This window comes from Rhinatrema bivittatum, chromosome 7, assembly GCF_901001135.1.
Source record: "Rhinatrema bivittatum chromosome 7, aRhiBiv1.1, whole genome shotgun sequence".
Classification (NCBI taxonomy): Eukaryota; Metazoa; Chordata; class Amphibia; order Gymnophiona; family Rhinatrematidae; genus Rhinatrema; species Rhinatrema bivittatum.
Genome location: NC_042621.1, coordinates 54,630,345 through 54,658,016, shown reverse-complemented (window position 1 = coordinate 54,658,016; position 27,672 = coordinate 54,630,345). Strand labels below are relative to the sequence as shown.

The following is a 27,672-nucleotide window of genomic DNA, read 5'->3' as shown; positions in this document are numbered from 1 at the left end:
GGTGTCTGTTCCGGGCCTTGAAGAGAGAAGGCAGCAGCGGCTCCCAGGCCATGAAGAAGGCGTCTGTAGTGGCGGCATCCAGGCTGCAGCAGAAACCTGGTCATTGGCGGCTAGTGCCGCATGGAAGCTGCGCTGTCAGCAGCAGCCTCTGGGCCACGGAAGGGACGGCGTCTGCGGCTCCAGCCACGAAGGCAGGAAGATGGCGGCAGCTCCAGGCCGCAATGAGGCAGCAGCAGCAGCTGACCCACCGCGGAGCACGGCAACAGCATTGGGAAGCTGGCTGGCAGACGGAGAAATGTGAGAGGCTGCTTGTGGGCTTGCTCCCACAAGCAGAAGCGTAACACTTTCTTTGCCTCATCTGGGCACCGGAGAGCAGGAGTGGTAATTTTATTGCACTGTGCAATTTCTTTTCAGATGAAACATATACATCAGGACTCAGAAGGGCGATTATGTTCTTGTGGAGACTCAATTATTTGGGTAATGTATATGCCCCCAAACTCTTATACGCACAGTTTTTTTGTGCAGTTAATAAATCTCCTTGTGCAATATTCTCATATACCTATAATACTGGAGGGAGATTTTAATATTACACAGGGTTCAGAAATAGATAAATTCTGAACTTCTCAGGAATCTATTTCTCAGAACAGAGGCTTATCTTACCTTTGTAATTCCCTATATTTATTAGATGTTTGGAAATGTTTACATCCTACAGAGCGAGATTAGTCACACCTATCAAGGGCACGTAATTCTAAATCTTACTTAGATTATATTTTCTCTATTCCCTGCTTTTCACAAGTGTCAGGGTCAGAAACTGGTCCTCTAGAAATTTCAGACCATGCTCTAGTGTGGACAGAGTTAGAGGGATCTGTGCCCCCAAGTTCTTCTGAATTATGGCAGTTTCCCACAACTCTGTATAAAGACAGGTATTTGGGGGAATATTTATGGGGGAAATGGAAAGATTTTGATACTTTTAATGAACAGCATCATTCGGACCCATTGTTCTTCTAGGAGACAGCTAAAGCTGTTTTCAGAGGGGCTATTAATGGCATACAAAGCACATAAAAAACAGCTAATGATAATGGAGATTTTGCAGCTGGGAGAGTCAGTTGCAGAGGGACAAGCATTCATTTCACAAAAATCTGACAGCGGATAATAAAACAATATATGGCACTGGAGGTGAAATTTAATACTCTTATCCATCAAAGAATTAGAAAGGGTCTTTTATATTACAAACAAGTTTTTCCAATATGGGAATAAACCTGGATGAATGATGGCCAATTTAGTGAGACACAAGACAGGTATCACATATATAACAGCTTTAAAGAATGCATCAGGAGTAGTGGAAAATACCACTGGAGACTGGTGATATATTTAGTCAGTATTATAAAGATCTTTATGCAGCTGAGAAAGGTGAAGAAATAGCGGTACAAACATATTTGGAATTTTGTTCCTTACATAATTGCTATCCAAACAATTATTGGCATTCAGTGCCCTGGTAAGCACCAATGAAATCTGGAGAGCTATCAAGCAGTCACCACTTTTCAAATCTCAAGCCCAGATGGCCTAATGAGACAATTTTATAAATGAAATAAGCCCCCTTTTGAAGAAAGTCTTTGAGGCCTTGTTAACAGAGGATGAAATGCCTTTTGGGTCGAATAAGCAACTATTGTAGTCCTCTCCAAACAGGATGGGATCCTACAGTTCCTGGATTGTACTGTCCTATTTCATTATTTCAGTGATGAATGTTCAAAAGGTGTTCGCGACCATGGACCAAGTTTTAAGACAAAGTACATTCTCTGCTTATCAGCTTTGATACTGAAAAGGCATTTGATACAGTGGACTGGGCTTTTTTATTTGAATCTTTGAGAATTCGTGGTTTTGACTGTCCTTTTCTTAAATTCCTAACCTATATTGTACACAATCCAAGAACCAGAATATTGGTTAATGGTTACCTGTTTCCTGACTTTATTTTATGCAGAAGAACTAAACAGGGCTGCCCCTTTCCCACTTTTATTTGTATTATCTCTGGATCCTTTATTAAGACATGAACAATCCTAGTATACAAGGAATTAAAGGTGGTTCTTTCACATTTAAGCACTCTGCTTTTGCAGATAATCTATTAGTACATATATCAAAACCTGCTACTTGGGAGAACTAATTGGGGAATTTCAGCATTATGGATCTCTAGCGGGATTCAGATTCAATTTAGATAAATCTGAAGTACTTCCAGTTGGGGATTGGTACACACACAGATGGGTGGGAGATCTCCCTCTTGTGGGTAGATAGGTCTATAAAATATTTGGATATACTATCACAGAGGGATATAAACCATTTACATGAGCTAAATGTGCAATGGTTGTTAGTCACTTTAAAAAAAAAACAAAAAACTAACTCTACGAGCCTGGACACAGTTGAATATTTAATAACTTGGTCGTATATATTTAAAATTGTTGTGTTGCTCAGATGGCTTTATGTTCTGGGATTACTTTCACTTTTTCTAGATAAACTTTCCTTGACTCTCTTCTTTAAAGAGGTGAGGATTGTACCTGGAGAGAGAAGAAGCCCCATATCCCAGTTTCTCAACTTATGAAACCTTGGGGCAAGGGAGGCTTGAGGCTGTCAAATTTTAAAATTGTATAATATAGCTGCTAATTTGCATTTTGTAGGAGACTGGCTAGAGGGGACTTATTTTTATATGTCCTTTACCTTTGAAGCAGGGTTCGTAGCTTCTTTTTTTTTACCCTGTGTTCTTCATATTACTAACAGACAATTATCTACACATTTGAAAAATAATTGCTTGCTTGTCCCCTTGTCAAAGGTTGACTCGTTAATTGCACTTAAACGCTAGAATCTCGCCATTCTTACCACTGGAAGGTAATGGTGATTTTTTTTGCCAGGAAATGCAATCAAGAATAATTTTTGGATGGAAACGCCGAGGGACAATGCAGGGAGACCACGGGAAAAGACTGAAATTTGCAGATTTACAGGAATCGTTTGCTGTCACTGGGAAAGATTATTTCAGTTATTTATTTATTTATTTATGTAACACTTTTATATACCGAAGTTCGCATGGACATCACATCTGTTTACATTAAAAACGGATAGAGAGGAGGAAAAAGTTAGCTCCACTCTCAACATTATATAGGGGCTCTAGCTCATTGAGAACTGACTAAGGATAGGGGGAAACATTACAAGAATGGTTTGATACTGAAGATCCAGGAAGGCTCACTTTGTCTTCTTTCCATAAAGCGTTGATTCGATTAGAGCAGTGGTTCTCAACCTTTCTAATGCCGTGACCCCGCAATACAATTCCTCATGTTGCGGTGACCCCAAACCAAAAAATAATTTTGGTGGCTACTTCAAAACTGTAATTTTGCTACAGTTATGATTCGAATGTAAATACCTGATATGCATTATGTACTCTCATTGCTACAAATCAAACATAATTATACATTGGGGAACAGTGTGAACTACATCTTATAGTGGTCTCTTATAGTATAAGACCGATGTAGTTCACATTTTTAAATGTATGGTGCTTTGTGTAAGCGTAAGCTGCTTTGTGTACTGTGTAATGATTACACACAAAGCACCTTACACTTACACAGTATTGTGTGTGTACTGTTTTTACATTATTAACCTTTTTTACACCAGCAGGCTGTCTCGCAGGCTCTCTTGGCTCTCCGCCTCCTAGGCTTCTGTCCTCCGGCGCTTGCTGCGTCCGCCCACTGATGACGTCAGCAAGCGCCGGACACATGTAATGCGCTGCTATGGACTGTGGAGCGTTCCCCCCGCTTCCCCCGCCCCTTAGGCCCCGGAGGGATGATGCAATCACGTCTGCGCATGCGCGCAGGCATTCAGTTTGGAACGCGCATTCATAACAGCGTGCGTTCCAGCTGAATAGCGCTGCTGCAGACGGTGTCGCGACTTCTCAGCGGCTAAAGCCATCAGAAATATGTATTTTCCGATGGCTTTAGGCGACCCCTGCTGGGGTCGCGACCCACAGGTTGAGAACCGCTGGATTAGAGGATAAATAGAATTCTTCCTCTCTGTGGAGTAGATGGTCAGAGGAGTTGCAAATACATTTACCAATAAATGTTCTTTTTACTTGTATTACTTCTATAACAATAGGGTACCGTCAAGCTAGGGTGAGAACATAGTAGAAATCTCATCTTTGTGAGACTTTCCTCAGTCCAAATGGCGTCAAATCTTCACCGAGGTGTACTGTGCTGTTCATATGTCTCACACTGCATGTAAAACAGGCTGCTAAACCTCCACCAACACCTGACCTCAAGCCAAGCTGACCTTCCTCTAGAGATATAAATAATTGACTACTATGAAGGCCTTATATATAGTCTGTGTCTCTCTCTCAGTAATAGCTACCTACCTGTCTGGGCACTTCATGAGCTGCGAAATAGAAGTATTGCAGGGTGCAAAAACTTTACCACACCCCACAATCCACTACCTATGCGAGGCGCTATGTTAGCATGCTGTGCAGTAATTGTAAAATTACCATAACGCCCCTTTTTTCTTACCGCGGGCGTTATCCATGCATTATTGTAGCATTTTGATGAATCTAGGGGATAGTTAGCAGTGCAGGTAAGAGCCAGTGAATGTTTTTTGAGGAGTGGTATTATAACAACAAAGGAAGAGAGAACAGCCTCAGTAGGATGTGACAGATTGAGGGGATATTGCAGGGGAGATAGACCTGAGGAGCTATGTGGCAATGGGTCCGAGGAACAAGTAGTGTTTGGAGGAGGAGAAAAGATGGGCAGTTGTCTGATTTCAGAAAATGTGGTGGGGCAAAAGAAGGGCATGTGAATGATGTGGGGTCTGATGGAGAATTCACAGTCAGTCTCTTGAATCTTTTCATGGAAGACGTCAGCTACAGTCTAGGTTAGAAAGTGAAGTTGGATGGGAGGTAGAGGGAGATGAATGTGGCAAAGAGACAGTGGGAGTTGGAGGCAAGGGTGTTAGATGGAGCTAATAATATCACTTTGCAAGTGTAATAGCAGACCGGGAGGAGGTGAGCATGAATTTGAAATCTATGATGAGCATAGGAAAGTCTGCAAGAGGATACAGGAATTTAGGATGCAAACTCTGGCAGTGAGCCAAGGTTGGAGTTTGGCATCCCTCACAGGATGAGGAAGGGGTGAAGCAAAAGTGCCCAAAGCAGAGGATAGTAATATAAGAAACTGCCTCATCAACAGACTGACAAGGTTGGAGAGAGGAATAGAATGATGACACAATAGTGGAGAGGACTTAAGGTCAATAGCCAGGATATTACTAAAATTATTGATAGTGAAAGGATGAGGTGGGGGGGGGGGGGGGGGGGAGGGGAGAATGTGGTTAAGTGTGAATGTTAGGAAATGATAGAAGACGGGAAGAACAGAACTGGAGAAGCCTGAAAGTGAACAGTTGCAAGAAAGGATTAAGTCAAGGCAGTGGTCATAACAGTGGAAAAAGTAGAGCATAGTTTGTATGTCAAATGAGGAGGTTAAGGTACGGAACTGTGAGGCTTTGAGGAACTGAAGTTTGTTTATAGGTGGTGGTGGTTTTCTGTATGCTGATCATGCCTAGATGTGCTGAAGTAACTAGTTTGACAGTATAGCTTTACCTTTACACCCATTCTTTTAATCTGATCTAAATACTGCCATGTCTTGGTCAGTGTGACTATGCCCCAAGACTAGTAATTGAGAAAAATGATTTAGATTTTCGACTGCTGAAAGTACTATGTGGATTGCCCTTGGAATCTGCAAATTCCACACTGAAAAGTCCTTTGTAGTTAATTGCACTAAGCATAAAGTTTCATCAAGGGTCTTATAGCTGGGACTTATTTTTCCTGAGGGAAACATCAGACATGTTGATAGATATATATCTATATAGATAGACAGATAAAGAGAGAGATTATGGATAGATATATATGGATGACTTGCTGGTTAGTTTCTCTTCTATGGGTAATCTTATTTTTCCCCTTTTTCTGCAAAAGCTTAAATGATTCATTAACTGGAGACACTTCCAGTGATTACCTGCAGATGCTTAAGTCTTTGGTTATGAAAGTGCAAAGTCCATGCTTTTCTGCAGATGTGTGCTTGCTTTATATTGAAGAAGCTAGATTTAAAAAAAAAATGTAAATATCTAGAGAAGCAAAATGAGCTCCAAAGGTTGAATCCTTTTTCTACTAACTGCTGGCAGTTATTTAAAATGTTTTGGCAGTACTGCTGTTTTCAAAACAAACTATAAACCCAGGTCCATAGCGCTGAAGTTCAATTAGACAAAATGGACATTTCTTATTGCTTAACCATTTACCATTTTACATCCCTAGTAGTTATGCATGGGGCCGATGTCATCTGCCAGCACCAACATAGAACACGTTTCCAAAGCTCTCCAGGAACATCTTCAAGGTCCCTTTCAGTATATTTAACAGTTTGTGCTCTTACACTGTCTTTACGTTGTTTTCACTGGAACTAAAGGTTGTGGGGGGTTTCCGCAGGGCTGTTTTTTCACTATGTTGGCACTCTTAGGGCTTCTTTACTCCAGTTTTTCCTCCTTTTAGGTAAAAGTGTGCCTTAGTGTGTTTGGTTTTCTCCTTTCCCTTACTTTTAGGTTTTTCATCATTTCATGTTTTTATCAGGAGGCCCATGGTGTACTGCCTCCTCCCCCCAAGAGAAAGTAAAACTACTTAACTGTACCAAATGTTCACTGAAGCCAGCAATTTACTAATCACTCAAACCCTCTTTCCCTGTACGTACCCGGATCATTCCAGACAGTGGGTTGAGCCTCCTGTCCAGCAAATGGAGACAGAGAAAAACTGAAAGGGTATCCTATATCAGGACAGAGCTCACCCTGTGGAGGAGTGCTAAAACAGAGAATGACATCGACACGCATCTCTTTTAAAAATGTTCCCACCTATGCGGTAGAAATGGCTTTTGTGCACACAACCGTGCTTCGCTTTTAAATGGGGCGCATGATATAAAACAGCCATGTCCCTGGGCGCAGACTGATGAATATGCAGACGTGCACCCACGCACTTACTGTCCCTGTGTTTCAGCACAAATTTAAAGCTATAAATTGAACAATCGAACTGACATTTTCCATATTTATGCGATATACCTTAGACATAACTAGTCTAATATATAGCTTTCATTTTTTCCATACAATTGTTAATTTTTGTAGAATCTATGATGGCTGAATTTTAAGCACTTGTGAATATTTCACTGTAAAATATAGTTTATTCCAGCTGTTGCCTTCCATAAGCGTCACACGTTTGGATACAGATGCACAATTTCAAGTCTGTGTTATCTTTTAATATCCTCTGGTGGAACGACTTCCATAAGCATCTGAAGGTGCATTGTAAGAGGCTCTGAAAGAAAAGGAATTGGAGAGGTCTATAAAAAAAATAAAATGTCAGCAATACTTGAGACAAGTAGATTATACCATTTAGGTTATTTTTTAATACATGCGTGATTCTAGGAAGTCTACTTAAATTATTTGCTGGCTATATGAACAAAAGGTAGCAGGAAGTTAAACCTGCCCAAGTTGACTTTTTTTTTATTACTCTCACAAATAATAGGCGGGCTGTTAGTGGAAAGGTAGTTCTACGGTGGTCATTTCTGGCATTTTTGTTGTAGAGGAATTAAGATATATATCTTTACAAACAAAACAATTATACTTACTTGTGATTTTTTGAGCCCATTTAATCTTGAAGTGAACAAAAGGGAAGTAGAAAACAAGACCACCAACGATAAATAAAGTGCAGTACAGGTATGCCCAGTCAGGCGAATCAATAATTGGAGCCAAGACCAAGTAAATAGAGACTAACACCACAATGACAGGGATGACAATAGGTATCTGTAAAACAAAGTACGGGATTTAGGTTACAGTGGACACAGTTGCTGCTCTAGACAGGTTAACTTGCATGCTGTCCAAAAGAGCAGCACCACTATCCAGTTTGATACAGTTCTTTGTTTAAGGGGGAAAAATGAAGCGGTAGAAGAGTGTGCTCATAGCATAATAGAAAGGAGGCATCTTTGACATTTTTCATGACGCCATTCTCCCAGCACAGCACTGATGGCCCTTCCTATACAAAAATGTGGCCCAAAGTTGACAGGTTTGTTGGAACTAAGATCACCACACCTATAAAATGTCTTTATATCCATGCATAGGGTGGGGCTGTGATCTGTGCAGAAGGATGGACACTACCAAAGCAATAGGTGCTCAGCATTCGTGGAATGCACCTAAAAACAGATGATGAAGTCAGGTTACTGGCAAACTAGCTGCGCAGCTGCTAAGCACATCCATCCTGTACTCCATTGGTGTGAAGGGGCAGGCAAGCTGCTCTTGCTGCTAAATAGTACATAAATATAGCCAAAAGTTAAGGAATAGAATTTCAAAGTAAAGTCGATCTGTACTTCTCCTGATCTACTCAAATTAAGAGTATTTGGTTCTAATAGGCCCACTAGGCATTAATGCTGGACAATACTTAAAGCTATTCATATGGGCTATGTAATGCAGGAAAGTTAACTACAGCTCAGGGGGTGGAGTTAATGTCTGCCACTGTTTTCCCCATCTCCCCACACCAAGGATCACAACTGAGCCTTCAACTACCAATTCCCTGTGACCCCCTCATGCCAGCTAGAGCACTAAATTCAAAATGCTGATGTAGACAATATGAATACCAAAGCACATAGTGGAGGTGTCCTGATCTAACCAGACCTTCCACTTTGAACCAGTTAGCATAGGGAAACCTGATGTGCAGAGAGCAGCCTGTTTTACCATAGTCGTACTGCACAGCGTTAGTTTTGTTCATTAAGCAGTGCTAAAACTGACAGGTTTTACTCATGTTACCATGCTGTTGGTTTTTTTTTAACACAGACCCCAAAGTAAACCTTTCAACCTAGGACATACCCTGTCAATATTGTATTAATTTCCATTTGATATTCTGCCTTTTCGTAAGAAAGGCACATTTCAAAGAAAGATGTGAATTGCAGTACATATGTGAGAGGATGGGGGGAGGAGATATAACATAAAACTAAGAACTGAACAATGCAATATACAGTACACACTGATTTCATAGTATAGAAAGGAAACCCAGCAATAAAATAAACACAGCACATAAAAGCAGAATACTGTTTTCATAGTTAAATAAGGATACCTAGAAATAAAATGGTGTCAACATACAATCAGTTTTCCCTTCTGGTTTGTCCTGCCCACGCTCCACCCCTTTATAGAAATGAATGGAGAAGCTCCATTCAAGCTCATTCTCACACCCCTCTATGACACTGGAAATGCCCTAATCATGTGCCCGTCAGTCTTTTTTTTTTTTTCTACATACAGTAGCTGTTGAGCACACGCAGAAACAAATCTCTCTCTTCCACCTCTCTGCTTAGAATTCAGAGCACTTTCTACAATTTCCTGCAGTCAGAATGGAAATCATCAGAGGGGTGTGAGTAGGGGCATGGTTAGAGTGAGGCATAGCCTAGAAATAAATGTAGGTTGGCGGATACCACCTGAAAAAACTGAGTTTGACAAGAACTCTACCATTATACTGCTTACATGAATTAACATATTTTAGCATGTAAATCCCTTCTGTGCAGGGACTACAAAGCATAACAAAGGACTTGACTTAAAATTTTGGAAACCTCAGGAGCATAAGTAGAACATATTAGCACTGAAGAAAATTAGAACTGAAATCCTATCACGCATTTACATGTGTGTGATTTACCTAGATTGAGACAGGTTTTACCTTGATTGGTCTTTTAAGATCTTTTTTTGTAAACCTCATAACGATAAGTCCAGCGATGGTCAAACCATAAAATATCCACACAGCAAAACTAAAGTAGTTGATGAGAGTATTGATATCAGTAGGGATGATGTAAATAATAGAAACAATCCCCTATAAAATAAGTTAAGAATGGTTAATACAGAATGAAGTGCTCAGTGGGAAAATGAATCACAGAGTTTGCTGTTCAGTACAAGTGGTTTGATAATTCTTGTTGATTACAGCACTACTCCACTTCTGATATATCCTGCAGCAGATGTGTTTATGAATGAAATCCTTTGATACTTGCAATCCATTTGTTTCAGGAGATTCTGGTATCTAACCAAAATGTTGCCTATGGAATGCTTTTTTTATGATAGCAAAAGACAGAAATTGACAAATCCATGGTCTGTCATAAAAAAAGTTAAAAAGATAGAATTGGGTAAATCCCTACAAAACCAAAAAAGAAAACCTTTTCACTGCTATTGTGCAATATTCTGTGAATGTGGACCAGATTCCAGAAAGTCACAGTCCTGTGGCCACTACTCAAAGGTCCAAAAAAATAGGAAAGGAATATATGTAGATTCAAAAATACAAATCCTCCCTTAAAGTTGTACTCCATTTTATGGGAGATTATTAACCCTGCTTGTTATGTGTGTATGATATTTTTATTGTGTATGTTTATTTGTGATCTGCACAGATTGTTGCACTTATATTCCGCTACATCTAACCAAATCAAATAAATAATTAAAATAGTACAAATGGACCATCATAAATATGTGACTCATGCTTAATATGTTATAGCCACTGGAATTTGGAATCAACAGACCAGAGAGAGTTCACTATTTTTAATAATTATTTTAGTAACTTATGCACTTGAAATTCTTTTTATCTCATTATTTCCCACATCATTTATCAGAAAGGCTGCAAATAATTAATATTCAACATTAATGAGATAAAAAAAACTTTCAAGTGCATGTTATTAAAAATGTATTTAAAGGGGCGGATCCAAGATGGCCACGTGAGAGGACACGAACCTCGCTGCTCCGCAATTCTCTCAAAAGATATTACCTTCTCTTTCTTGTTGCTTGAAGATTTTTGGTAATGCCACATAAGAGGAAGGGGAAGGTCAGGGTATATCCTTCTGAACCCGTCCTCCCCGCGGATCAACGAAGTATCATCAAGTTCATGACCCCCACAACGGAATTGAGGGCATCTTCCCCCACTGGAGAAATAGGGAGAGGAGCTCTGTTTTCTCCTGGGGAAATATCTCTGAGCCCTCCAGACCCACGACAACAGCTGACAGCTTCTCCATCTGGCGACGCCTGTGGTGCTGAGGCCCCGAGAGGAGACTCGAGTGGTCTGCCTCAGTCGGAAGGAGCCAACAGCGCCGCTTCAGAATGGACATTGTCCCCTAATCCAGCCCTGAGCTTGAAGGCTCCCAGGGAGAATATTGGAAGGAATGGAGTGGTTCTCCCGGAGACATCTTGTGGGAGTGCCGGAGCTATGGGAAGTGGAACAGTGGTGCATTTGCCCCAGGAGATTGAGACTGGCTGTTGTGACCCTGGAGTCCATTTGGGACTTATTTATTTATTTATTTTTTATTTATTTAACATTTCTTATATACCGATATCCGTTCGCACATCGTATCGGTTCACAATGAACATAAAACTTTGGGCATTGCCCTTACATATAACACATAAAGATGGTGAACTCAGTAACATATAGATAATCTTCGGGAGGAGCCCTTAGATATAACAAGCATCAATGGGGAGATGCTGATTATAATAATTATAACTAGAACTATATACATGAAAGTGCACAGTACAGAATCAGCAGACATAAAGGCGTTCATACCAGGATATCAATCTAACAATTCACATGGGGGTTTATGTAATAGGGGGTGAAATGGAGTAGGCTTGCCGAAAGAGCCAGGTTTTAAGTTTCTTTTTGAAAATGGGGGTATAAGTCTCTATTCGAATATCATGAGGCAGTGAGTTCCATAATGTGGGTGCGGCAAGAGAGAAGGCTCTGTTAATAGTAGAGGAGAGTTTAAAAGATTTGATAGAATGGGCATGGAGTGTTCCTTGGAGTGCTGGGCGGGTGGGTCTATTGGAGGAACGGGGTGAGATGGGGGGGTTAATCCAGTTCAGGTTAGAATTTACTAGACTCTTATGAATGATCGAGAGTGTTTTGTAAAGAATTCGTGACTGTATAGGGAGCCAGTGTAGTTGAATAAGTGTGGGGGTGATGTGGTCTCTTTTTTTTTGTGTTTGACAATATCCGAGCGGAGGCATTTTGTAGGAGTTGAAGGGGCTTGGTGTGTGATGCAGGAATGCCGAGTAAGAGTGCATTACAGTAGTCGAGCTTCGATAAAATAATAGCCTGGAGGACTGTGCGGAAATCGTTGAGGTGTAGTAGGGATCTGAGTTTCTTTATTGTTTGAAGTTTAAAATAGCAATCCTTTATTATGGATTTGATGAATGGTTTGAATGAGAGGTGATTATCAATAATAGCTCCTAAGTTGCGAGTGTGCGAAGGGAAGTTGGTAGCTGAGTAAGCAAGAGGGATGTCAGGGAGTGGTTGTCTATTCGATATGATTAAAAGCTCAGTCTTGTTAGAGTTGAGAGCAAGGTGCATGTCCTTTAGGAGTTGGTTGATTGAGGAAAGACAGGATTCCCAGCTATGTAAAGCAGTTTGGATGGAGTCAGAGAATGGGAAAATGAGCTGAACGTCGTCAGCATAAATAAAATGTTTGATATGCAGGTTAGTGAGAAGCGTGGTCAGGGGAAGCATGTATATATTAAAAAGCGTAGATGAGAGTGAGGAACCTTGGGGTACACCTTGGGGAAGACTGATGGGCTCAGATTCATTATTGTCCATTGAGACAGTGAAAGAGCGATTCTGGAGATAAGATTGAATCCAATCAATGGCCTTGCCTGTGATCCCAATATTTCTGAGAATGTTGAGTAGGACATCGTGATTGACTGTGTCAAACGCAGCTGAGATGTCAAGTAATGCGATGAGATAGGAGGATCCTGAGTCGATTCCTTTGATAAGGGTATCGTGTAGGGAGAGGAGCAGAGCTTCAGTGCTTAAGTGTTTCCTGAAACCATATTGGGTGTAAGGGAGGATGTTGTTCTGTTCAAGGTGATCGGAAAGACGTGAGTTCACTAGCTTTTCAAGAACTTTAGCTAGGAGGGGTAGATTGGACACCGGTCTGTAATTAGAAAGAGTGTTGGGGTCAAGGTTGGATTTTTTAAGTAGAGGTTTCACAATTGCTTGTTTCAGAAAGTCTGGGACGGTGCCATGCTCTAGTGAACAGTTGAGAATATTTGAGAGGGGTTTGGCGATCACATTGTGTATGGATAGTAGGAGTTTAGAGGGGATGGTTTCAGAGGGGTGAGTGGATGGTTTCATTTTCTTTAGTATGTTCTCCACTTCAAGGGAGGAAGCGGACTCAAACAATGAAAGGGAGACTGGAGAGCTGAAATTGGGAAGACAGATATTGAGGTTATTGTGTGAAAACTGTGCTGTGATGGAAGATACCTTGTTTTTAAAAAATAGAGCTAGTTCGTTGCAACGATTTGTGGAGGAGTTAGCTAGTTGTTGTGTGTGTATGGGAGAGGTCAGGTCAGCAACCATGGTGAAAAGGGCCTTGGGGTTGTATTGCAGACCATTTATTTTTTTGGCGTAGTAATCCCGTTTGGAATGCAGGATGGAATTTCTATATTCATGCATGCGTTGATAGTAGAGGGTTTTGGTGGCAGGGGATTGGTGTTTGCGCCAGGACCTTTCGGAGGCTCTGAGTAGGGTTTTGAGATTTCTGAGGAGAGGTGTGTACCAAGGTTTTCTATTTTTGCGATTGGGATTGATAGTCTTTGTTACTAGGGGGCAATGATTATTGGCAATGCTGAGCGTACAGTTCACCCAGGAGGAGAATGCATTATCTGGGGATGAAAGGTCAATGTGTTTGTCTATGTCTGAGCATGCAAGAGTGATGGTTTCTACATCACAGGGTTTGCGAAATTTGAAGGATATGGGTTGACGGGGCGCAGACAAAGAGCTTTGAGGAAGTGAAAGAAAGGTCTTGATCAGGGAGTGATCAGACCATGGTACTGGTGTACACAATGGTGGACTGTTCACACTGATGGAGGAGTTGATGAAGATCAAGTCAAGGGTGTGGCCAGCTTTGTGTGTGGGGGAGTTTACTATCTGTTGGAAGCCCATAGCTTCGAGTGAGGACAGGAAAGCTTCACAGGCGGGTGACTGTGGTGAGGTATCCACGTGCAAATTGAAATCTCCTAGGAGGATCGTGGGAAGGTCAGGTGATAGTGCGTTTGCGAAGAATTCGATAAGGGGTGATGAATCTTTCTCGAGTAGACCAGGGGGGGTATAGATGAGACATAGTTGGAGTGATTTTGACTTGAAGAAGCCAATTTCATATTGATGTGGTATGTCACATTTATGGGCCAAGAGCTGGAGGTCTTTTTTTACAGCTAGGAGTAAACCGCCTCCTCTCTTCTTTTTCCTTGGGATTGAGAAAATATCATAGATATCTACGGGTAATTGGTTGATAAGGGGGGTGTCCTGTTGTTTGAACCAGGTTTCAGTGATAGCGCATATTTCAGGATTAGAGTCTGTGAGAATGTCTTGTAGAAGATGGGTTTTCTTTTGAAGAGATTGTGCATTAAATAGGATGATGGACATAAGAGATAGGCTAATGGCTTGAGTGCGAGTGATAGTGTGTATGGGGATGAGTCTTCTGTTTTTTTGAGGGGTTTTGTGGTGTGTGGTTTGCTGCGTGGATAAAAGGTGGTTGTATGGGTGGATTTCTGTTTGATATGTTACGGTACAATGTCCAAGGAAAGGAGGCATTGTTGCACGGTGGTGTACAGCTAGTAACAGGGTTAGGGGGGTACAGGAGTGATGGCAAAAATATGACAAAACAACGAGGAGCAAACATACAGGTACATATAAAAAGGTAGGGTATCAGTATGTTTGCAATACAACAATGCGGTAGGGATATGCAAATGACAAAGCAGGCTAAAGTAGTAGTGAGTAGCAAGACTAGCGGTGATGGTCTTGGAGAGGCCAATTCAAATGTTAAGCTGAGTAACGGAGGGGGAATGGGGATAGGGGGGGGTTAGGAGGGTAGGGTAGTGTATAGCTTTAGCAGAGAGATGGTATAAATTTCATAGCTATATCGTTAATGGCTCATACATACAGCAGGCTTGGGTACTTCACCAGAATCATTTTGGGCTGGTCGTCTGGGAATTGGTGCTGGGCAGGAACGATGGTAGTTGGAGCAGGTTAGGTGCCGCATGGACACAAATTATAATTCCTTCTTGGGTGCCTAATGGGGCTGCTCGAAGGGGCGCTCAATGGGGCAGGCCCCTTTGACGCGCTCCTTAGGCGCGTGACGCTCGGCGCGTGACGCCTAGAAATAGATTGAGTTTTATAGAGGAACAGTCTCCTTAGTCGCTCTTCTCGGACGTCATCGGGCGTGCGACTGACTCGTGGCGGCTATGGGAAGCAAGGGGAGGCCTGCTGAAGGTAAGTAAAAATCGGGTGCTTGGTCGCGTCGAAAAGCCAGGTGGCCGGTGCGGTGCCGTCGGAGGTAGGGCGAGAAATTAAGGCCTTACCCCGATGGGTCCTGCGCCGGCTGCGCGGCCCTTCTCCCAGCGCCTACAGGATCGTGCTCGGTCAGCTCCACGGACGGGACGCAGGCGAAAGGGCGATTTTAGCTGATGCGGCTCTTTAAATCCCCCGCCTTAGTCGCTCTTCTCGGACGTCATCGGGCGTGCGACTGACTCGTGGCGGCTATGGGAAGCAAGGGGAGGCCTGCTGAAGGTAAGTATGTCCCTAACCTTTAAAGAACAAACTCAACGCTTAGATACTGTGTCATTAAAATTGGATACGGTCGCTCAAGACCACCAACGAATTTTACAAGAGCATTTGTCTTCTATAAAGAAATTGGAAGAAGATGTTAAAAGTTTGAAAGACAGTAATGCTGTAAATATTCGAGAGCGTATGGCATCTGTAAGGAGACAATTTTTTGGAAAACTCATTGCGGCATTTGAATTTGCGGTTGCTTAATTTCCCCAAAGTTCTGGGAGAACTGCCTATTCTTACTTTGAAGAAATATCTAGTTGATATACTAAAAATTCCGGAGGACACTGTACCAGCTGCTAAGAAGATAGTGTTTCTATCTCAGAAGCAAACTTTGCCACGGTCTAATAATGAAGGAAACATCTCCAATTTGACTGAAAACTCAGCTATAGAAGTTACTGCAAGACAAACGCTGTTAGTTTCTTTTTCCATTGAACAAGATATAAGCTTAGTTATGAGTTATTATTTTAAGAGTATTAATGTTCCTTTCCTGGGAGGTATAGTATGTGTCTACCCAGATTTGGCTAGGCCTACACCGTTATGCTGAAAGGCTTTTTTTGTATATGAAGTATGAAGTTGTCTTGCATGGAGCCAGTTTTCTTTTGCGTTACCCATGTAAATGCATAGTTAGGCTACAAAACAACACCTATATATTTTTTAGCCCTGAACAGTTGAGAGCATTCTTAGACGCTAGGGTACTAGTACCAGCTATGAATTTGGGTATTACTGGGTCATAAGTGGATGTAATGTGGGTGAGCTCTCATGCAGCAGTTTCTTTTAAGGAAAGTTTATTGCTCTCCTCTTAAGGTTGCTATTATTTTTGTCCTCCCCCCTCCACATTACCTCTATGACGGAGAGAGTGTAATGTAATATGGTATAGAAGTGTTTTGTAACATGATATAGAAAAGGATAATTGTGGGCGGAGTCCAAGATGGCGACTGTGTGAGAAGCAGAGGAAGCCGTGCTGCGGAGCTCTCATTTTTTCTGCCTTGAAATTCTTTTTCCTCACGATAGAATGCCGCATACGAAATGGAAGGCCCAACTCCGAGAGAGTCAGGCAGATATGGAGGCTCGACAGAGTGTCATCCGACCTTCTTTGCTGCGACGCCGAATCAGCTGGGAGCGAGTGCTGCGAGGGTTTGGGGAGAGGAGCGAGCGTCCCCTGCCCAGGCAGAAGAAATCTCACTTAGTCCCGGCGCGCCTATGATGCCGTCCCCACCGCTGCGAGAGGGCGAGTATCGGGAGTCAACACCCAAAAGCTTACCGTTGAACCAGGAAGGAGTAGGAGGAGAGGTTCTGGCAGAAACGAGTGGAACAACTCAGTTTGGAGGATATATACCTCCGATCCTGAGAGGTAGCCCCGAAACTCCATCGCAGAGCATTACAAGGGACACTGTATCTGCTGCAGCAGGAAAGGGTGAGTCAAATTCAGAAATAACACCCTTTCTAGTGAAACCTGTGGTAATTACGTTGGAAAGACTTTGGGAAGCAATGGCTGCCATTGAGTCAGCCATTGTGAAATTGTCCAATGTATGCATGGATTCGAATAAAAGAAGCATTGAGAATGAGAAAAAGTTGGAGGCGCAAGAAAATAAACTGTGTGAAATAGAAAATAAGATTAAAAATATAGAAAAGCAACATCTAACCATGATGCAATATGAGACTGTGCTAAATAAAAAGGTGGAAAATATTGAGAATTCTCTCAGAAGTTTAAATGTGAGGGTACTAAATTTCCCGGTTATACCTCAAATGCCACCTCTTGATTTATTCAAGAAATATTTAACAGAGGTATTGAAAATACCAATGGAGGCATTACCTTTAATAGTAAAGGCTTACTATTTACCTAAAAAAAAAAAGTGAGGTTGATCAGGAGAAAGAAGAGCCCCAAGCACAGATGAACATTTCGGATTTGTTAGAACTATCAATAGAGGACACAGTTACTACTAGAGGTGTATTATTTGCGACGTTTGCTTTTGTTTCAGAAAAAAATAATGTGATGAAAATTCTTTCGAAAAAGATCTGAAAAATACTATGGACAAAAAATTTGGATATTTCCCGATATTACCCGGTCAACACAGGAGAGGAGGAAGAAGTTCATTGAATTAAGGAGTGATGCTTTAACTATTTGCTCCAAACTAGTCATTCGCTACCCATGTAAATGTGTAGTTAATTTTCAAAATCTGGTTTATGTATTTTTGAACCTTCTCAATTACGATTTTTCATTGATTCACATAAAACAGCTGCATTAGCAGTACAGTAGGCATGAAGTAGGCATCCTCACATTCGCCATTAAATTCTTGTTTCATATTGCTTAAGATTCTCTCGCTCAGAGATATATGTATAAGTATCTGCCCCTACAATTTCTTATTAGTAGGATGATATTAACATAATTTATTTTCATGAAGATATATTTCTAAATTGTTTACTTAAATGTTATGTATCATTCAAATTTTCATTCACAATGTTATTTTGTGTAAATAATTTAAAATGCAATAAAAAGAAAATAAAAAAAAAGGATAATTGTTTGAAAGTAAGTTACTTAAATTGTACTCTCTAATTTTCTTTACAAAGTATTTCTTTGTGTGTAATGAAAAAGATTAATAAAGAAAGAATTAAAATGTATTTAAGGAGGTCATGTGATGTGGTGAGCCTGAAAGGCCTTGTTTCTCAGAACGCTGGGAGTCACTCCTCGTAATCCTCTGCAATCCGCCCCCAAAAGGAGCTAGAGCCGGTGGAAAAATTACTAGATGCCAAGCATTTATGTTGATTGATCATTTTATGCGCAAATCTCCCAGTAATATGCCCATAAAAGGGGCAAAGAAGGATAAAGAAAAAGCTGGAGTGGGAGAAGGTAAGATGGCCGCCGCCATTATGGGAAGTCAGACCCTGCCTGCACTCTCCAGTGAAACGATAGTAGAACTGACTGAGGCTGTAGTGGCTGCTTTAAAAGGCACTCTTTAATCAGTCTTGGAACAAATTGCTGAGGTAAAGTCTGCTATCTCAGATGTTAATTCGTGAATGGAAGGAGTTGAGGGAAGAATTTCTATTGTAGAAGATGGGGCAGTGGCGCAGGAAGGCCGGATTTTTATGCTGGAAAATGAGCAAAGATGCAGGAGGAAAATATGGAGGACTTAGAAAATTGCTCCAGAAGAAATATTTGCATAGTTGGACTCCCATAAGAGATCTCAGAGTCCTCCTTGTGTAGCCTTTTTAGAAAAATGGATCCCTGAAGATTTAATGCTGCCTAACTTGAAAGATACTATGAAAGTGGAACGCGCACACCGCCTAGGAAGAAAGGAGGAGGGAAATGCAACCGAGAACCACTTTGGCAAAAATATTAAATTTTGCACACAAACAGGAAATAATGCAGGCATGCCAGAAAAAGAGAGATTTAAAATAGAAAGAGATAAATATCCACCTGTTCCAAGAAGGCGTGCATTTAATCCCTTAAGTGCTACATTAATCCAAAAACGGATCAAATTCTCCCTTCAATATCCTGCAAAGCTCCAAGTATGGGTGGAAGGGAAGGCGCAGGTATTTGAAGAGCTGGAGAAAGCAAGGCAATTTGTCAGTACATTTTAATTCCTTACCTATTCTGTTTGCTGATATCAGTGGAAATAGTTTTCAGTTTTTCTTCTCCTATACCCAAAGAGAGGCGTTTGCAGAGTTGTCAGAATTTTCTGGGACATTAAAAAGTTTTCTTTGAACTTCAGTTCACCAAATCATTCATGGCTATCCTTATAGCTGGGGGAGGAATTCACAATTCTCGCAGTCTCTCTGGCTCCAGACCTGTGATTCGTAGGCAGAAACCATGGTATCGGCGAGGTAATAGAGCAAAGGTGTGCAGGCTGTTATCCACCCCAGCTTTTGGCACAAGCTTAAACAATTCTGGTTGAGAAATCAGCTTTCGATCACTCTTTATACCAATATCAGCAGAGTCAAGAGCATTAATTCCAGGATCGCCAACAGAAAAATCTCCACAATTATAACCTTGGAGTTTTGTGGGGAGTGGATTGAACTCTGTTGTCTCATTGTGTTAAGAAAGGGTGTTAAGACTGATCTTTACTACACTTGCTGACAGCCAGGAAGATGCTCTATTTTTCTGAGGGGAGAAGGATTAAAGCTGTGAGTATAACAGTAGTTCTCGCCGGAGGTGAACTACTTTTGGAATAAGGTGGATTCACCGCTGACTGTGAGGTTGACTGACATCGTGTCATGCAGAGCAGTCAATTTCAGTGTAATTGAACTTTAAATTCAAATTTGCCTTGTTGAGCATTTTGGGTTCATAGCATTTCCTACTTCGTACCTTTCCAATGTTTAGGCTGGGAAGAGAGTCACCCATACACATACAATGGACCTCCTGCTCTCTGAGAGCTTCGGTGTTTGTTTATATGGGGGAGAAGGGATTAAGTGAGGGAAATTGGATGAGGGGAGGGGATTTGGGAGCCAAATGGGGCAATTCTCAATAGGGTATCTGAAGCTAAAAACTAATGAAGGGCAGATATATTTGGGCCAGAATCAAGGGGAAAGGATGTGGGACTCGGCTGAGGGTCCTACATTGGGATAAGTTGTTTTTCTCTAACTCTCATTGAAAAGCGTAATCAGAATATTGAGTAATCTTGTAAAAATTGTCTCTTTAAATGTTAATGGACTGGGCTGTCCCATAAAAAGATAAAAAAATAATACAAGTACTAAAGAAAACCAAAGTTAGGATAGCCTGCATTCCGGAATCTCACCTCACAGATGTAGAAAGTCAGAAACTGAAAAGAGAATGGGTGGGGGTGCCTGTTTCTCTGCAGTAAAAGGGAGAAAAGCGGGAGTAGCCGCCCTAATTCATAAGAATTCCAGCCTACAAATGAAGGAAATCAAGGATCTGGGAGATTTATAGTTCTCATAGGGAAATTATTAGGCAGAGGTTACTATATGTAATCTATATGCACTTAACCAATATGATCACAGTTTGTTTTTGTAAAAGTGGCAAATCTCTTGATTATAAATGTGAAAGGGAAACTAATCCTTGCAGGTGATTTTAACTGTGTTCATGATCTCTTACTATATGTCTCCTACTCCTAAAAGGGTTGGAAGAAAAGAGGAGAAGGATATCTCAGTTTTGTGCCCGAAACTACAGGTTTTAGATGCCTGGCAAATTCTGACCCTTGAGGTGAAAGACTTCACGCATGTTTCCAGAGAGTATGTGCATCTATCTAGAATTGATTACATCTTAACCTCCTAAGAATGGTTCCCCAGCAGAGATCAGAACTTCAGGAATCTCGAATCATGAACCTACTTGGATTGATCTTAGGTTGGTGGAGAAAGAGAAGAGGGGAGAATATATGGAAATTTCCAGCTTATGTAAAGGGTGACCTTGATTGGTGAAACAAATGGAAAGAATTTCTCTCACATAATGAGCATCATGCAGACTCTCCTGGATTATTTTGGGAAATCGGCAAAGCTGTGATGCGGGGGAAGTAATATCTTATCTGATAAGCAGGGTCAGCCCGATTAAACAAGACTGTTTTGCATTTAGAAGAAAAGTTGCGAGGGGTGAAGAAAAAGACGATTGGGCATTTGAGAAATGAAAGTAAAGCTGAGTATTGGTCTATCTTAGAAAGTCTAAATGCATGTTTACATAAGAAGGCACAAAAGATGCTGCAGCAGTCCAAACCCAATTTATTCAAATTTGGAAACAAGGCTGGAAAATCTTTAGCTAATGCAGTGAAAGTTTGGAAGGGGAAAACCTACATTGAAAATCTTAAAAATACGCAGGGTAAGATAGTTACTAAAAGGGTAGATATAAGTGAGGTTTTTAAATATTTTTATGAAACATTATATATCAAAGATAAAATCAGTGGCCAACCAGAAAACAGCTTCTGCAAAAATATATCTTTAACATTTCAGAGCAACAATTGAATTACTTGCACAGGCAGTAGAAGAGGACTGAAAGGCTTATCTGCATATGCTCCCAGCATCCCCCAGGAGAGGACTCCAGAGGTCACAGCAAGTGATCCAGGGTTTGAACTCCAGAGCCCCCACACCCTTTACAGTAGAAGAGAACCGGAAGTGCTCACCTATCGGCGTGCGAATCTAAAACCCTTCAATTCTTTGAGTGAAGATCAATTTAATGGTGGTTAAAGAGAATTGGTAAGTATAGCTTTGGGAAATCTTTGGACTTAAAAAAGTTTGGAGAAAGGTGAAATAGTGGGATATAATCTTTAGAGTTTGTGTGTTTCTGAGATAATAAGTAAGCCAAACGTAGTTAATTCTAGTGTCTGTCTTTCTCACCCACTCAACCCTTGATTTTTAGGCAGGAGACACTTTCTAAATAAAAATCAATCAGATTCTTATCTAAATCATACTATTACACCAGCCCTTATTGAAAGTTGAATCATCCCCTTGTAGGACACTAGCTGATTAATTAGCAAATTCACCTGTAAATTTAACGTGCTCTAATTCCAACTCCCTTAGTATCCTAAACTTAACTAGCAGATTAATTAGTAAATTCACCTGTAAATTTAAAGTGCTTTAATTCCAACTCCCTTAGTATCCTAAACTAGGAACTCAACAAAATTAAGATGAAGGCAGCAGTCCAGCAGCAAGATGGGGGGGGGGGGGGGGGGGGGGGGGGGGGGAGAGCTTTCCAGTCTTTTGCATTGAGTGTTTTTTACCCGCCGGTGAGAGATTGTATGTGTACACTCGATGCAAAGAGCTCCTGGCTCTCAGGGAATGAGTCCGATCTCTGAAGGCTAGTGGCAGAATTGAAGGAGCTAAGGCAGACAGAGAGGTACATTGATGAGTCCTTCAGGGACATAGTAGCCAAGTCCCAAATCCAATGTGGCAGCCCCAGTGCTGCCTTGGATCAGAAAAGTCTCCCAGTTGGAGAAAATCACCTGGTGTAGCAGGAAGTGATCCTGTAGCAAAGACCTGCTCTCCAGGTGATGTATTGTCCTCTCACACTGAGGACAAATCTCCCAGGGCTTCTGCCCAGGAGGGAAGGGTTAGGCTGGCCATCATAGTTGGTGATTCAATTACTGGAAATGTTGATAGGGTGGCTGGTGGATATGAGGATCACCTGGTAACTTGCCTGCCTGGTGCAAAGGTGGCAGACATCACGCGCCACCTGGACAGGATTATAGACAGTGCTGGGGAGGAGCCGGCTGTCGTGGAACATGTGGGCACCAACAACATAGGAAAATGCAGGGAGAGAGGTTCTGGAAGCCAAATTTATGTCCGGGAGGGTACAGAATCCAACAGGATAAAAATCACATAAGAGACTAAGGGCCAGATTTTAAAAACAGCGTGAGGGCGAAGGCACGCCCCTGGGCCAGCACACCACCCCCAGAACGCCCCTTTTTGCAAGCCTCGGGACATATGCGCGATCTGGGGCTTGCGCGCGCCGCCAAGCCTATGCAAAATAGGCTTCGCGCGTGCAGGGGCAGATTTTCTCAAAGGCTACGGAAGTGTTTGTTAAGTTCGTAGCCTTTGAAAATATGCCCCTAAATGTTCAGTAGAATCTATATGGGTAGAAATCCCATGTGTGTTGTGCAAGAGTATTGCGATAGGAGTATATTACTGTCCACCTGGATAAAATGGTCAGACAGATAATGAAATGCTAAGAGAAATCAGGGAAGCAAACCAATTTGGCAGTGCAGTAATAATGGGAAATTTCAATTACCCCAATATTGACTGGGTAAATGTAATATCAGGACACGCTAGAGACACAAAGTTCCTGGATGTAATAAACGACTGCTTCATGGAGCAATTGGTTCAGGAACTAACAAGAGAGGGAGCTATTTTAGATTTAATTCTTAGTGGAATGCAGGATTTGGTGAGAGAGGTAACAGTGGTGAGGCCACTTGGCAATAGTGATCATAACATGATCAAATTTAAACTATAACTGGAAGGGGGACTAAGTAAATCTACAGCTCTAACACAAAATTTTCAAAAGGGAAATTTTGATAAAATGAGGAAAATAGTTAGAAAAAACTAAAAGGTGCAGCTACAAAGGTAAAAGTGTTCAACAGGCATGGGCATTGTTTAAAATACAATCCTAGACACACAGTCCAGATGTATTTTCATGTATTAAGAAAGGTGGTAGTAGGGCAAACAATTTCTGGCATGGTTAAAATGTGAGGTGAAAGAGACTATTTTAGCCAAAATAAATCCTTCAAAAATTGGAAGATGGATCCATCTGAAGAAAATAGGAAAAAGCATAAGCATTGTCAAGTTAAGTGTAAAACATTGATAAGCAGGCGAAGAAAGAATTTGAAATTAAGTTGGCTGCAGAAGCAAAAACTTATAATAACGTTTTAAAATATATCCAAAGCAAGAAACCAGTGAGGGAGTTGGTTGGACGGTTAGATGACCGAGGAGTTAAAGGGGCTCTTAGGGAAGATAAGGCCACTGCAGAAAGACTAAATGAATAATTTGCTTCCTTGTTTACTAATGAGGATGTTAGGGAGATACCAGTTCTGGAGATGGTTTCAAGGGTGATGAGTCACATGAACTATGGTAGGCCAGATTGACAAACTAAGAGTAGCAAACAACCTGGACCAGATGGTACGCATCCTAAGGTTCTGAAGGAACTCAAAAATGAAATTTCAGATCTATTATTTATTTATCTATTTATTTATTTATTTAAGGGACTTTTATATACTGCGGCATGTTTGCAACATCACCTCGGTTTACAGTAAAACATAATGCAGCAACGGGCCTTACATAAAACTCTGAGCAAATAATAAAAGGGAACAGGCATAACAAAATCCATAAATTAACGGGAGCTTCATATTAAAACTTAAAATTTTTAAATATTAAAATATTAAAACTTAAAAAGTTAGAATTTGTAAACTATTATTAAAATCATCCATTGTACCTGAAGACTGGAAGGTGGCCAATGTAACCCCAATATTTAAAAAGGGCTCCAGGGGAGATCCAGGAAAGTGTAGACCACTGAACCTGACTTCAGTGCCGGGAAACATAGTGGAAACTGTTCTAAAGATCAAAATCACAGAGCATATAGAAAGATGGTTTAATGGAACACAGTCAACATGGATTTACCCAAGGGAAGCCTAGCCTCACAAATCTGCTTCATTTTTTTGAAGGGGTTAATAAATATTTGGATAAAGGTGAACCAGTAGATGTAGTATATTTTGATTTTCAGAAGGCATTTGACAAATTCCCTCATGAGAGGCTTCTAAGAAAACAAAAAAGTCATGGGATAGGAGGTGATATCCTTTCCTGGATTACAAACTAAGGACAGGAAAAAGAGAGTAGGATTAAATGGTCAATTTTCTCAGTGGAAAAGAGTAAACAGTGGATTGCCTCAGGGATCTGTACTTGGACTGGTACTCTTCAATATATTTATAAATGATCTGGAAAGGAATAGGACGAGTGAGATTATCCAATTTGCAGATGATACAAAATTATTCAGTGTAGTTAAATCACAAGCGGATTGCAGGAGGACCTTGTAAGACTGGAAGATTGGGCATCCAAATGGCAGATGAAATTTAATGTGGACAAGTGCAAGGTGTTGCATATAGGGAAAAATAACCCTTGCTGTAGTTACACGATGTTAGGTTCCATATTAGGAGCTACCACCCAGGAAAAAGATCTAGGCATCATAGTGGATAATACTTTGAAATTGTCGGCTCAGTGTGCTGCAGCAGTCAAAAAAGCAAACAGAATGTTAGGAATTATTAGGAAGGGAATGGTTAATAAAACGGAAAATGTCATAATGCCTCTGTATCACGCTATGATGAATACTGTGTACGATTCTGGTGGTGACCAAAATGATAAAGGGGATGGAACAGCTCCCCTATGAGGAAAAGCTGAAGAGGTTAGGGCTGTTCAGCTTAGAGAAGAGATGGCTGATGGGGTGATATGATAGAGTTCTTTAAATCATGAGAGGTCTTGAATGAGTAGATGTGAATCGGTTAGTTACACTTTCGGATATAGAAGGACTAGGGGGCACTCCATGAAGTTAGCAAGTAGCACAATTTAAGACTAATTGGAGAAAATTATTTTCACTCAATGCACCAATTAAGCTCTGGAATTTGTTGCCAGAGGATATGTGGTTAGTGCAGTTAACGTAGCTGGGTTTAAAAAGGTTTTGGATAAGTTCTTGGAGGAGAAGTCCATTAACTGCTATTAATCAATTTGACTTAGGGAATGGCCTCTGCAATTACTGGCATCAGTAGCATGGGATCTTCTTAGTGTTTGGGTACTTACCAGGTTCTTGTGGCCTGGTTTGGCCTCTGTTGGAACAGGATGCTGGGTTTGATGAACCCTTGATCTGACCAGCATGGCAATTTTTATGTTCTAGACTGATAGAATCCTGTGAGATTCTAAATGTAATTAGTATGAGTAAGACAAATAAGGCTCCTGGCCCAGATGGGTTCTCTTACGATTATTATAAGATACTGAAATCGCAAGTGATAGGATCAATGAGCATGTTTTTGAAGCTGTACCTCAACAGGAAACTTTTCCCAAAACATTTAACAAGTCATATATTAGTTTTAGCCAAAATAGAGAAGTATCCATTCCTCCCCTCTTCCTGTCAGCCTATATCATTATTGAATTGTGATTTAAAGATTTTTGCTAAAATCTTAGCAGATCGGTTGATCCAAGTTTTCACCTCAATTAACCAATTAGGGTTTGTAAAGGTTCGCATATAGTTAAATTAATAACTGTTATGACCCTATGTAAAAGCCAAAAGATTTCAGCTATGGCTGTTAGCTTTGATTCTGAAAAAGCCTTTGATCGTGTCTCTTGGCTGTACATATTCTGTTCTCAAAAGTTTTGGCATTAAGGGGATCATAGTTAAAAATATCTCACTCTTATATAAAGACCCAGTGCCCAATATAATAGCCAATAGTTGTAAATCCTCTAATTTTCACATCCAGCGGGGAGTCTGACAGTGCTGTCCACTTTCACCCTTATTGTACATTTTATCCATAGACCTCTTACTAAGAAAACAGAATAGAGAAGAGACAAAGGGTTTATTAATGGGGGAAATTTTTTTTAAAGAGGAGGCCTTTGCTAACTATGTTTTGGTCTTTCTTATGAACCCAGAAGAAACTTTACCAAAAGTATTAGAGCATCAAAGATTATTTGGACAGTTTACGGGGTTGAAAATTAACCAGAATAAGTCTTGAAGCCCTGGCAATGTTTGGGAACTTGAAGGAGAAGTGAGGATATAGGTTTCCTCAACGATGGGTGAAGAGAGAAATGAAATACATTATCTGGGGATTAGAATTCCAGAAAATATTAGCATGATTTACAAGGTAAACATACAACCTCTGCTGAGAGGTATGTCTAAGGCTTTTCTACACTGGTGTACGGTTCCTTTGACTCATTGGGAAGATCCATCTGATAAAGTTGATGGAGATCCCACAGTGGCTCTATATGATGCAGATGTTACCTATCTGGTTGAACTGTAAGGATCTAAATGAGATAAACTCTTCAGAGGTTTCCTCTGGAATGGGAAGAAGGCAAGATTACCATTAAAAGTTCTCCCGTGATCCCAGGATCAAGGGGGATTAACTTGCCCAAACCTACAAAGATATAATTTAGTTTGCATGCTGCGTCATATAGTAGACCGGTTGTTTGGTTCCTCATATTTCTCCCCTAGAGAGCATTTACAAAGTTGGTTTAGACCATGTTCTTTGAATTCTTTACTATAGGTAGAGCCAGAAGAAGTACAGACAGAACTGAAATCCCAACTGGTGGTGATTTAATGTAGGAAAGCATGGTCATTGTTGTGTAGATAGTCTCACCAACGAGGGAGGATTTCACCTTTTATGTGTATAATTTATTTATTTACTTCTTTTTACTATACCGATACTCAAGACACAGGTCTTATCGTACCGGTTTACATCAAAACAGGGGAAAAACCAGAGAGAGAGAGAATAAATTACATAAAACAAGGGTGATGAATTCGGGACAACTTAGAATATAAATCTAGTTTAACATAGGAATAGAAACAAGGAATATAAAATTCAGTAAGGAGGAAATTTAGCGTTAACAAG

General features: G+C 40.9%; 1 protein-coding gene across 1 annotated transcript in view; it reads right to left on the bottom strand.

The window, feature by feature from the left end:
- Positions 1–7,209: 7,209 nt before the first annotated feature.
- Positions 7,210–27,672, bottom strand: part of SLC7A9 (solute carrier family 7 member 9) — a 117,895-nt gene continuing 97,432 nt past the window's right edge. The window contains exons 13-15 of the mRNA XM_029608405.1: positions 9,743–9,892; positions 7,674–7,848; positions 7,210–7,360 (exon numbers count right to left, since the gene is read on the bottom strand). Of these exons, the coding sequence (XP_029464265.1) occupies positions 7,296–7,360; positions 7,674–7,848; positions 9,743–9,892 (390 nt within the window). The 3' untranslated portion in view covers positions 7,210–7,295. The remainder of the gene's footprint in view (positions 7,361–7,673; positions 7,849–9,742; positions 9,893–27,672) is intronic.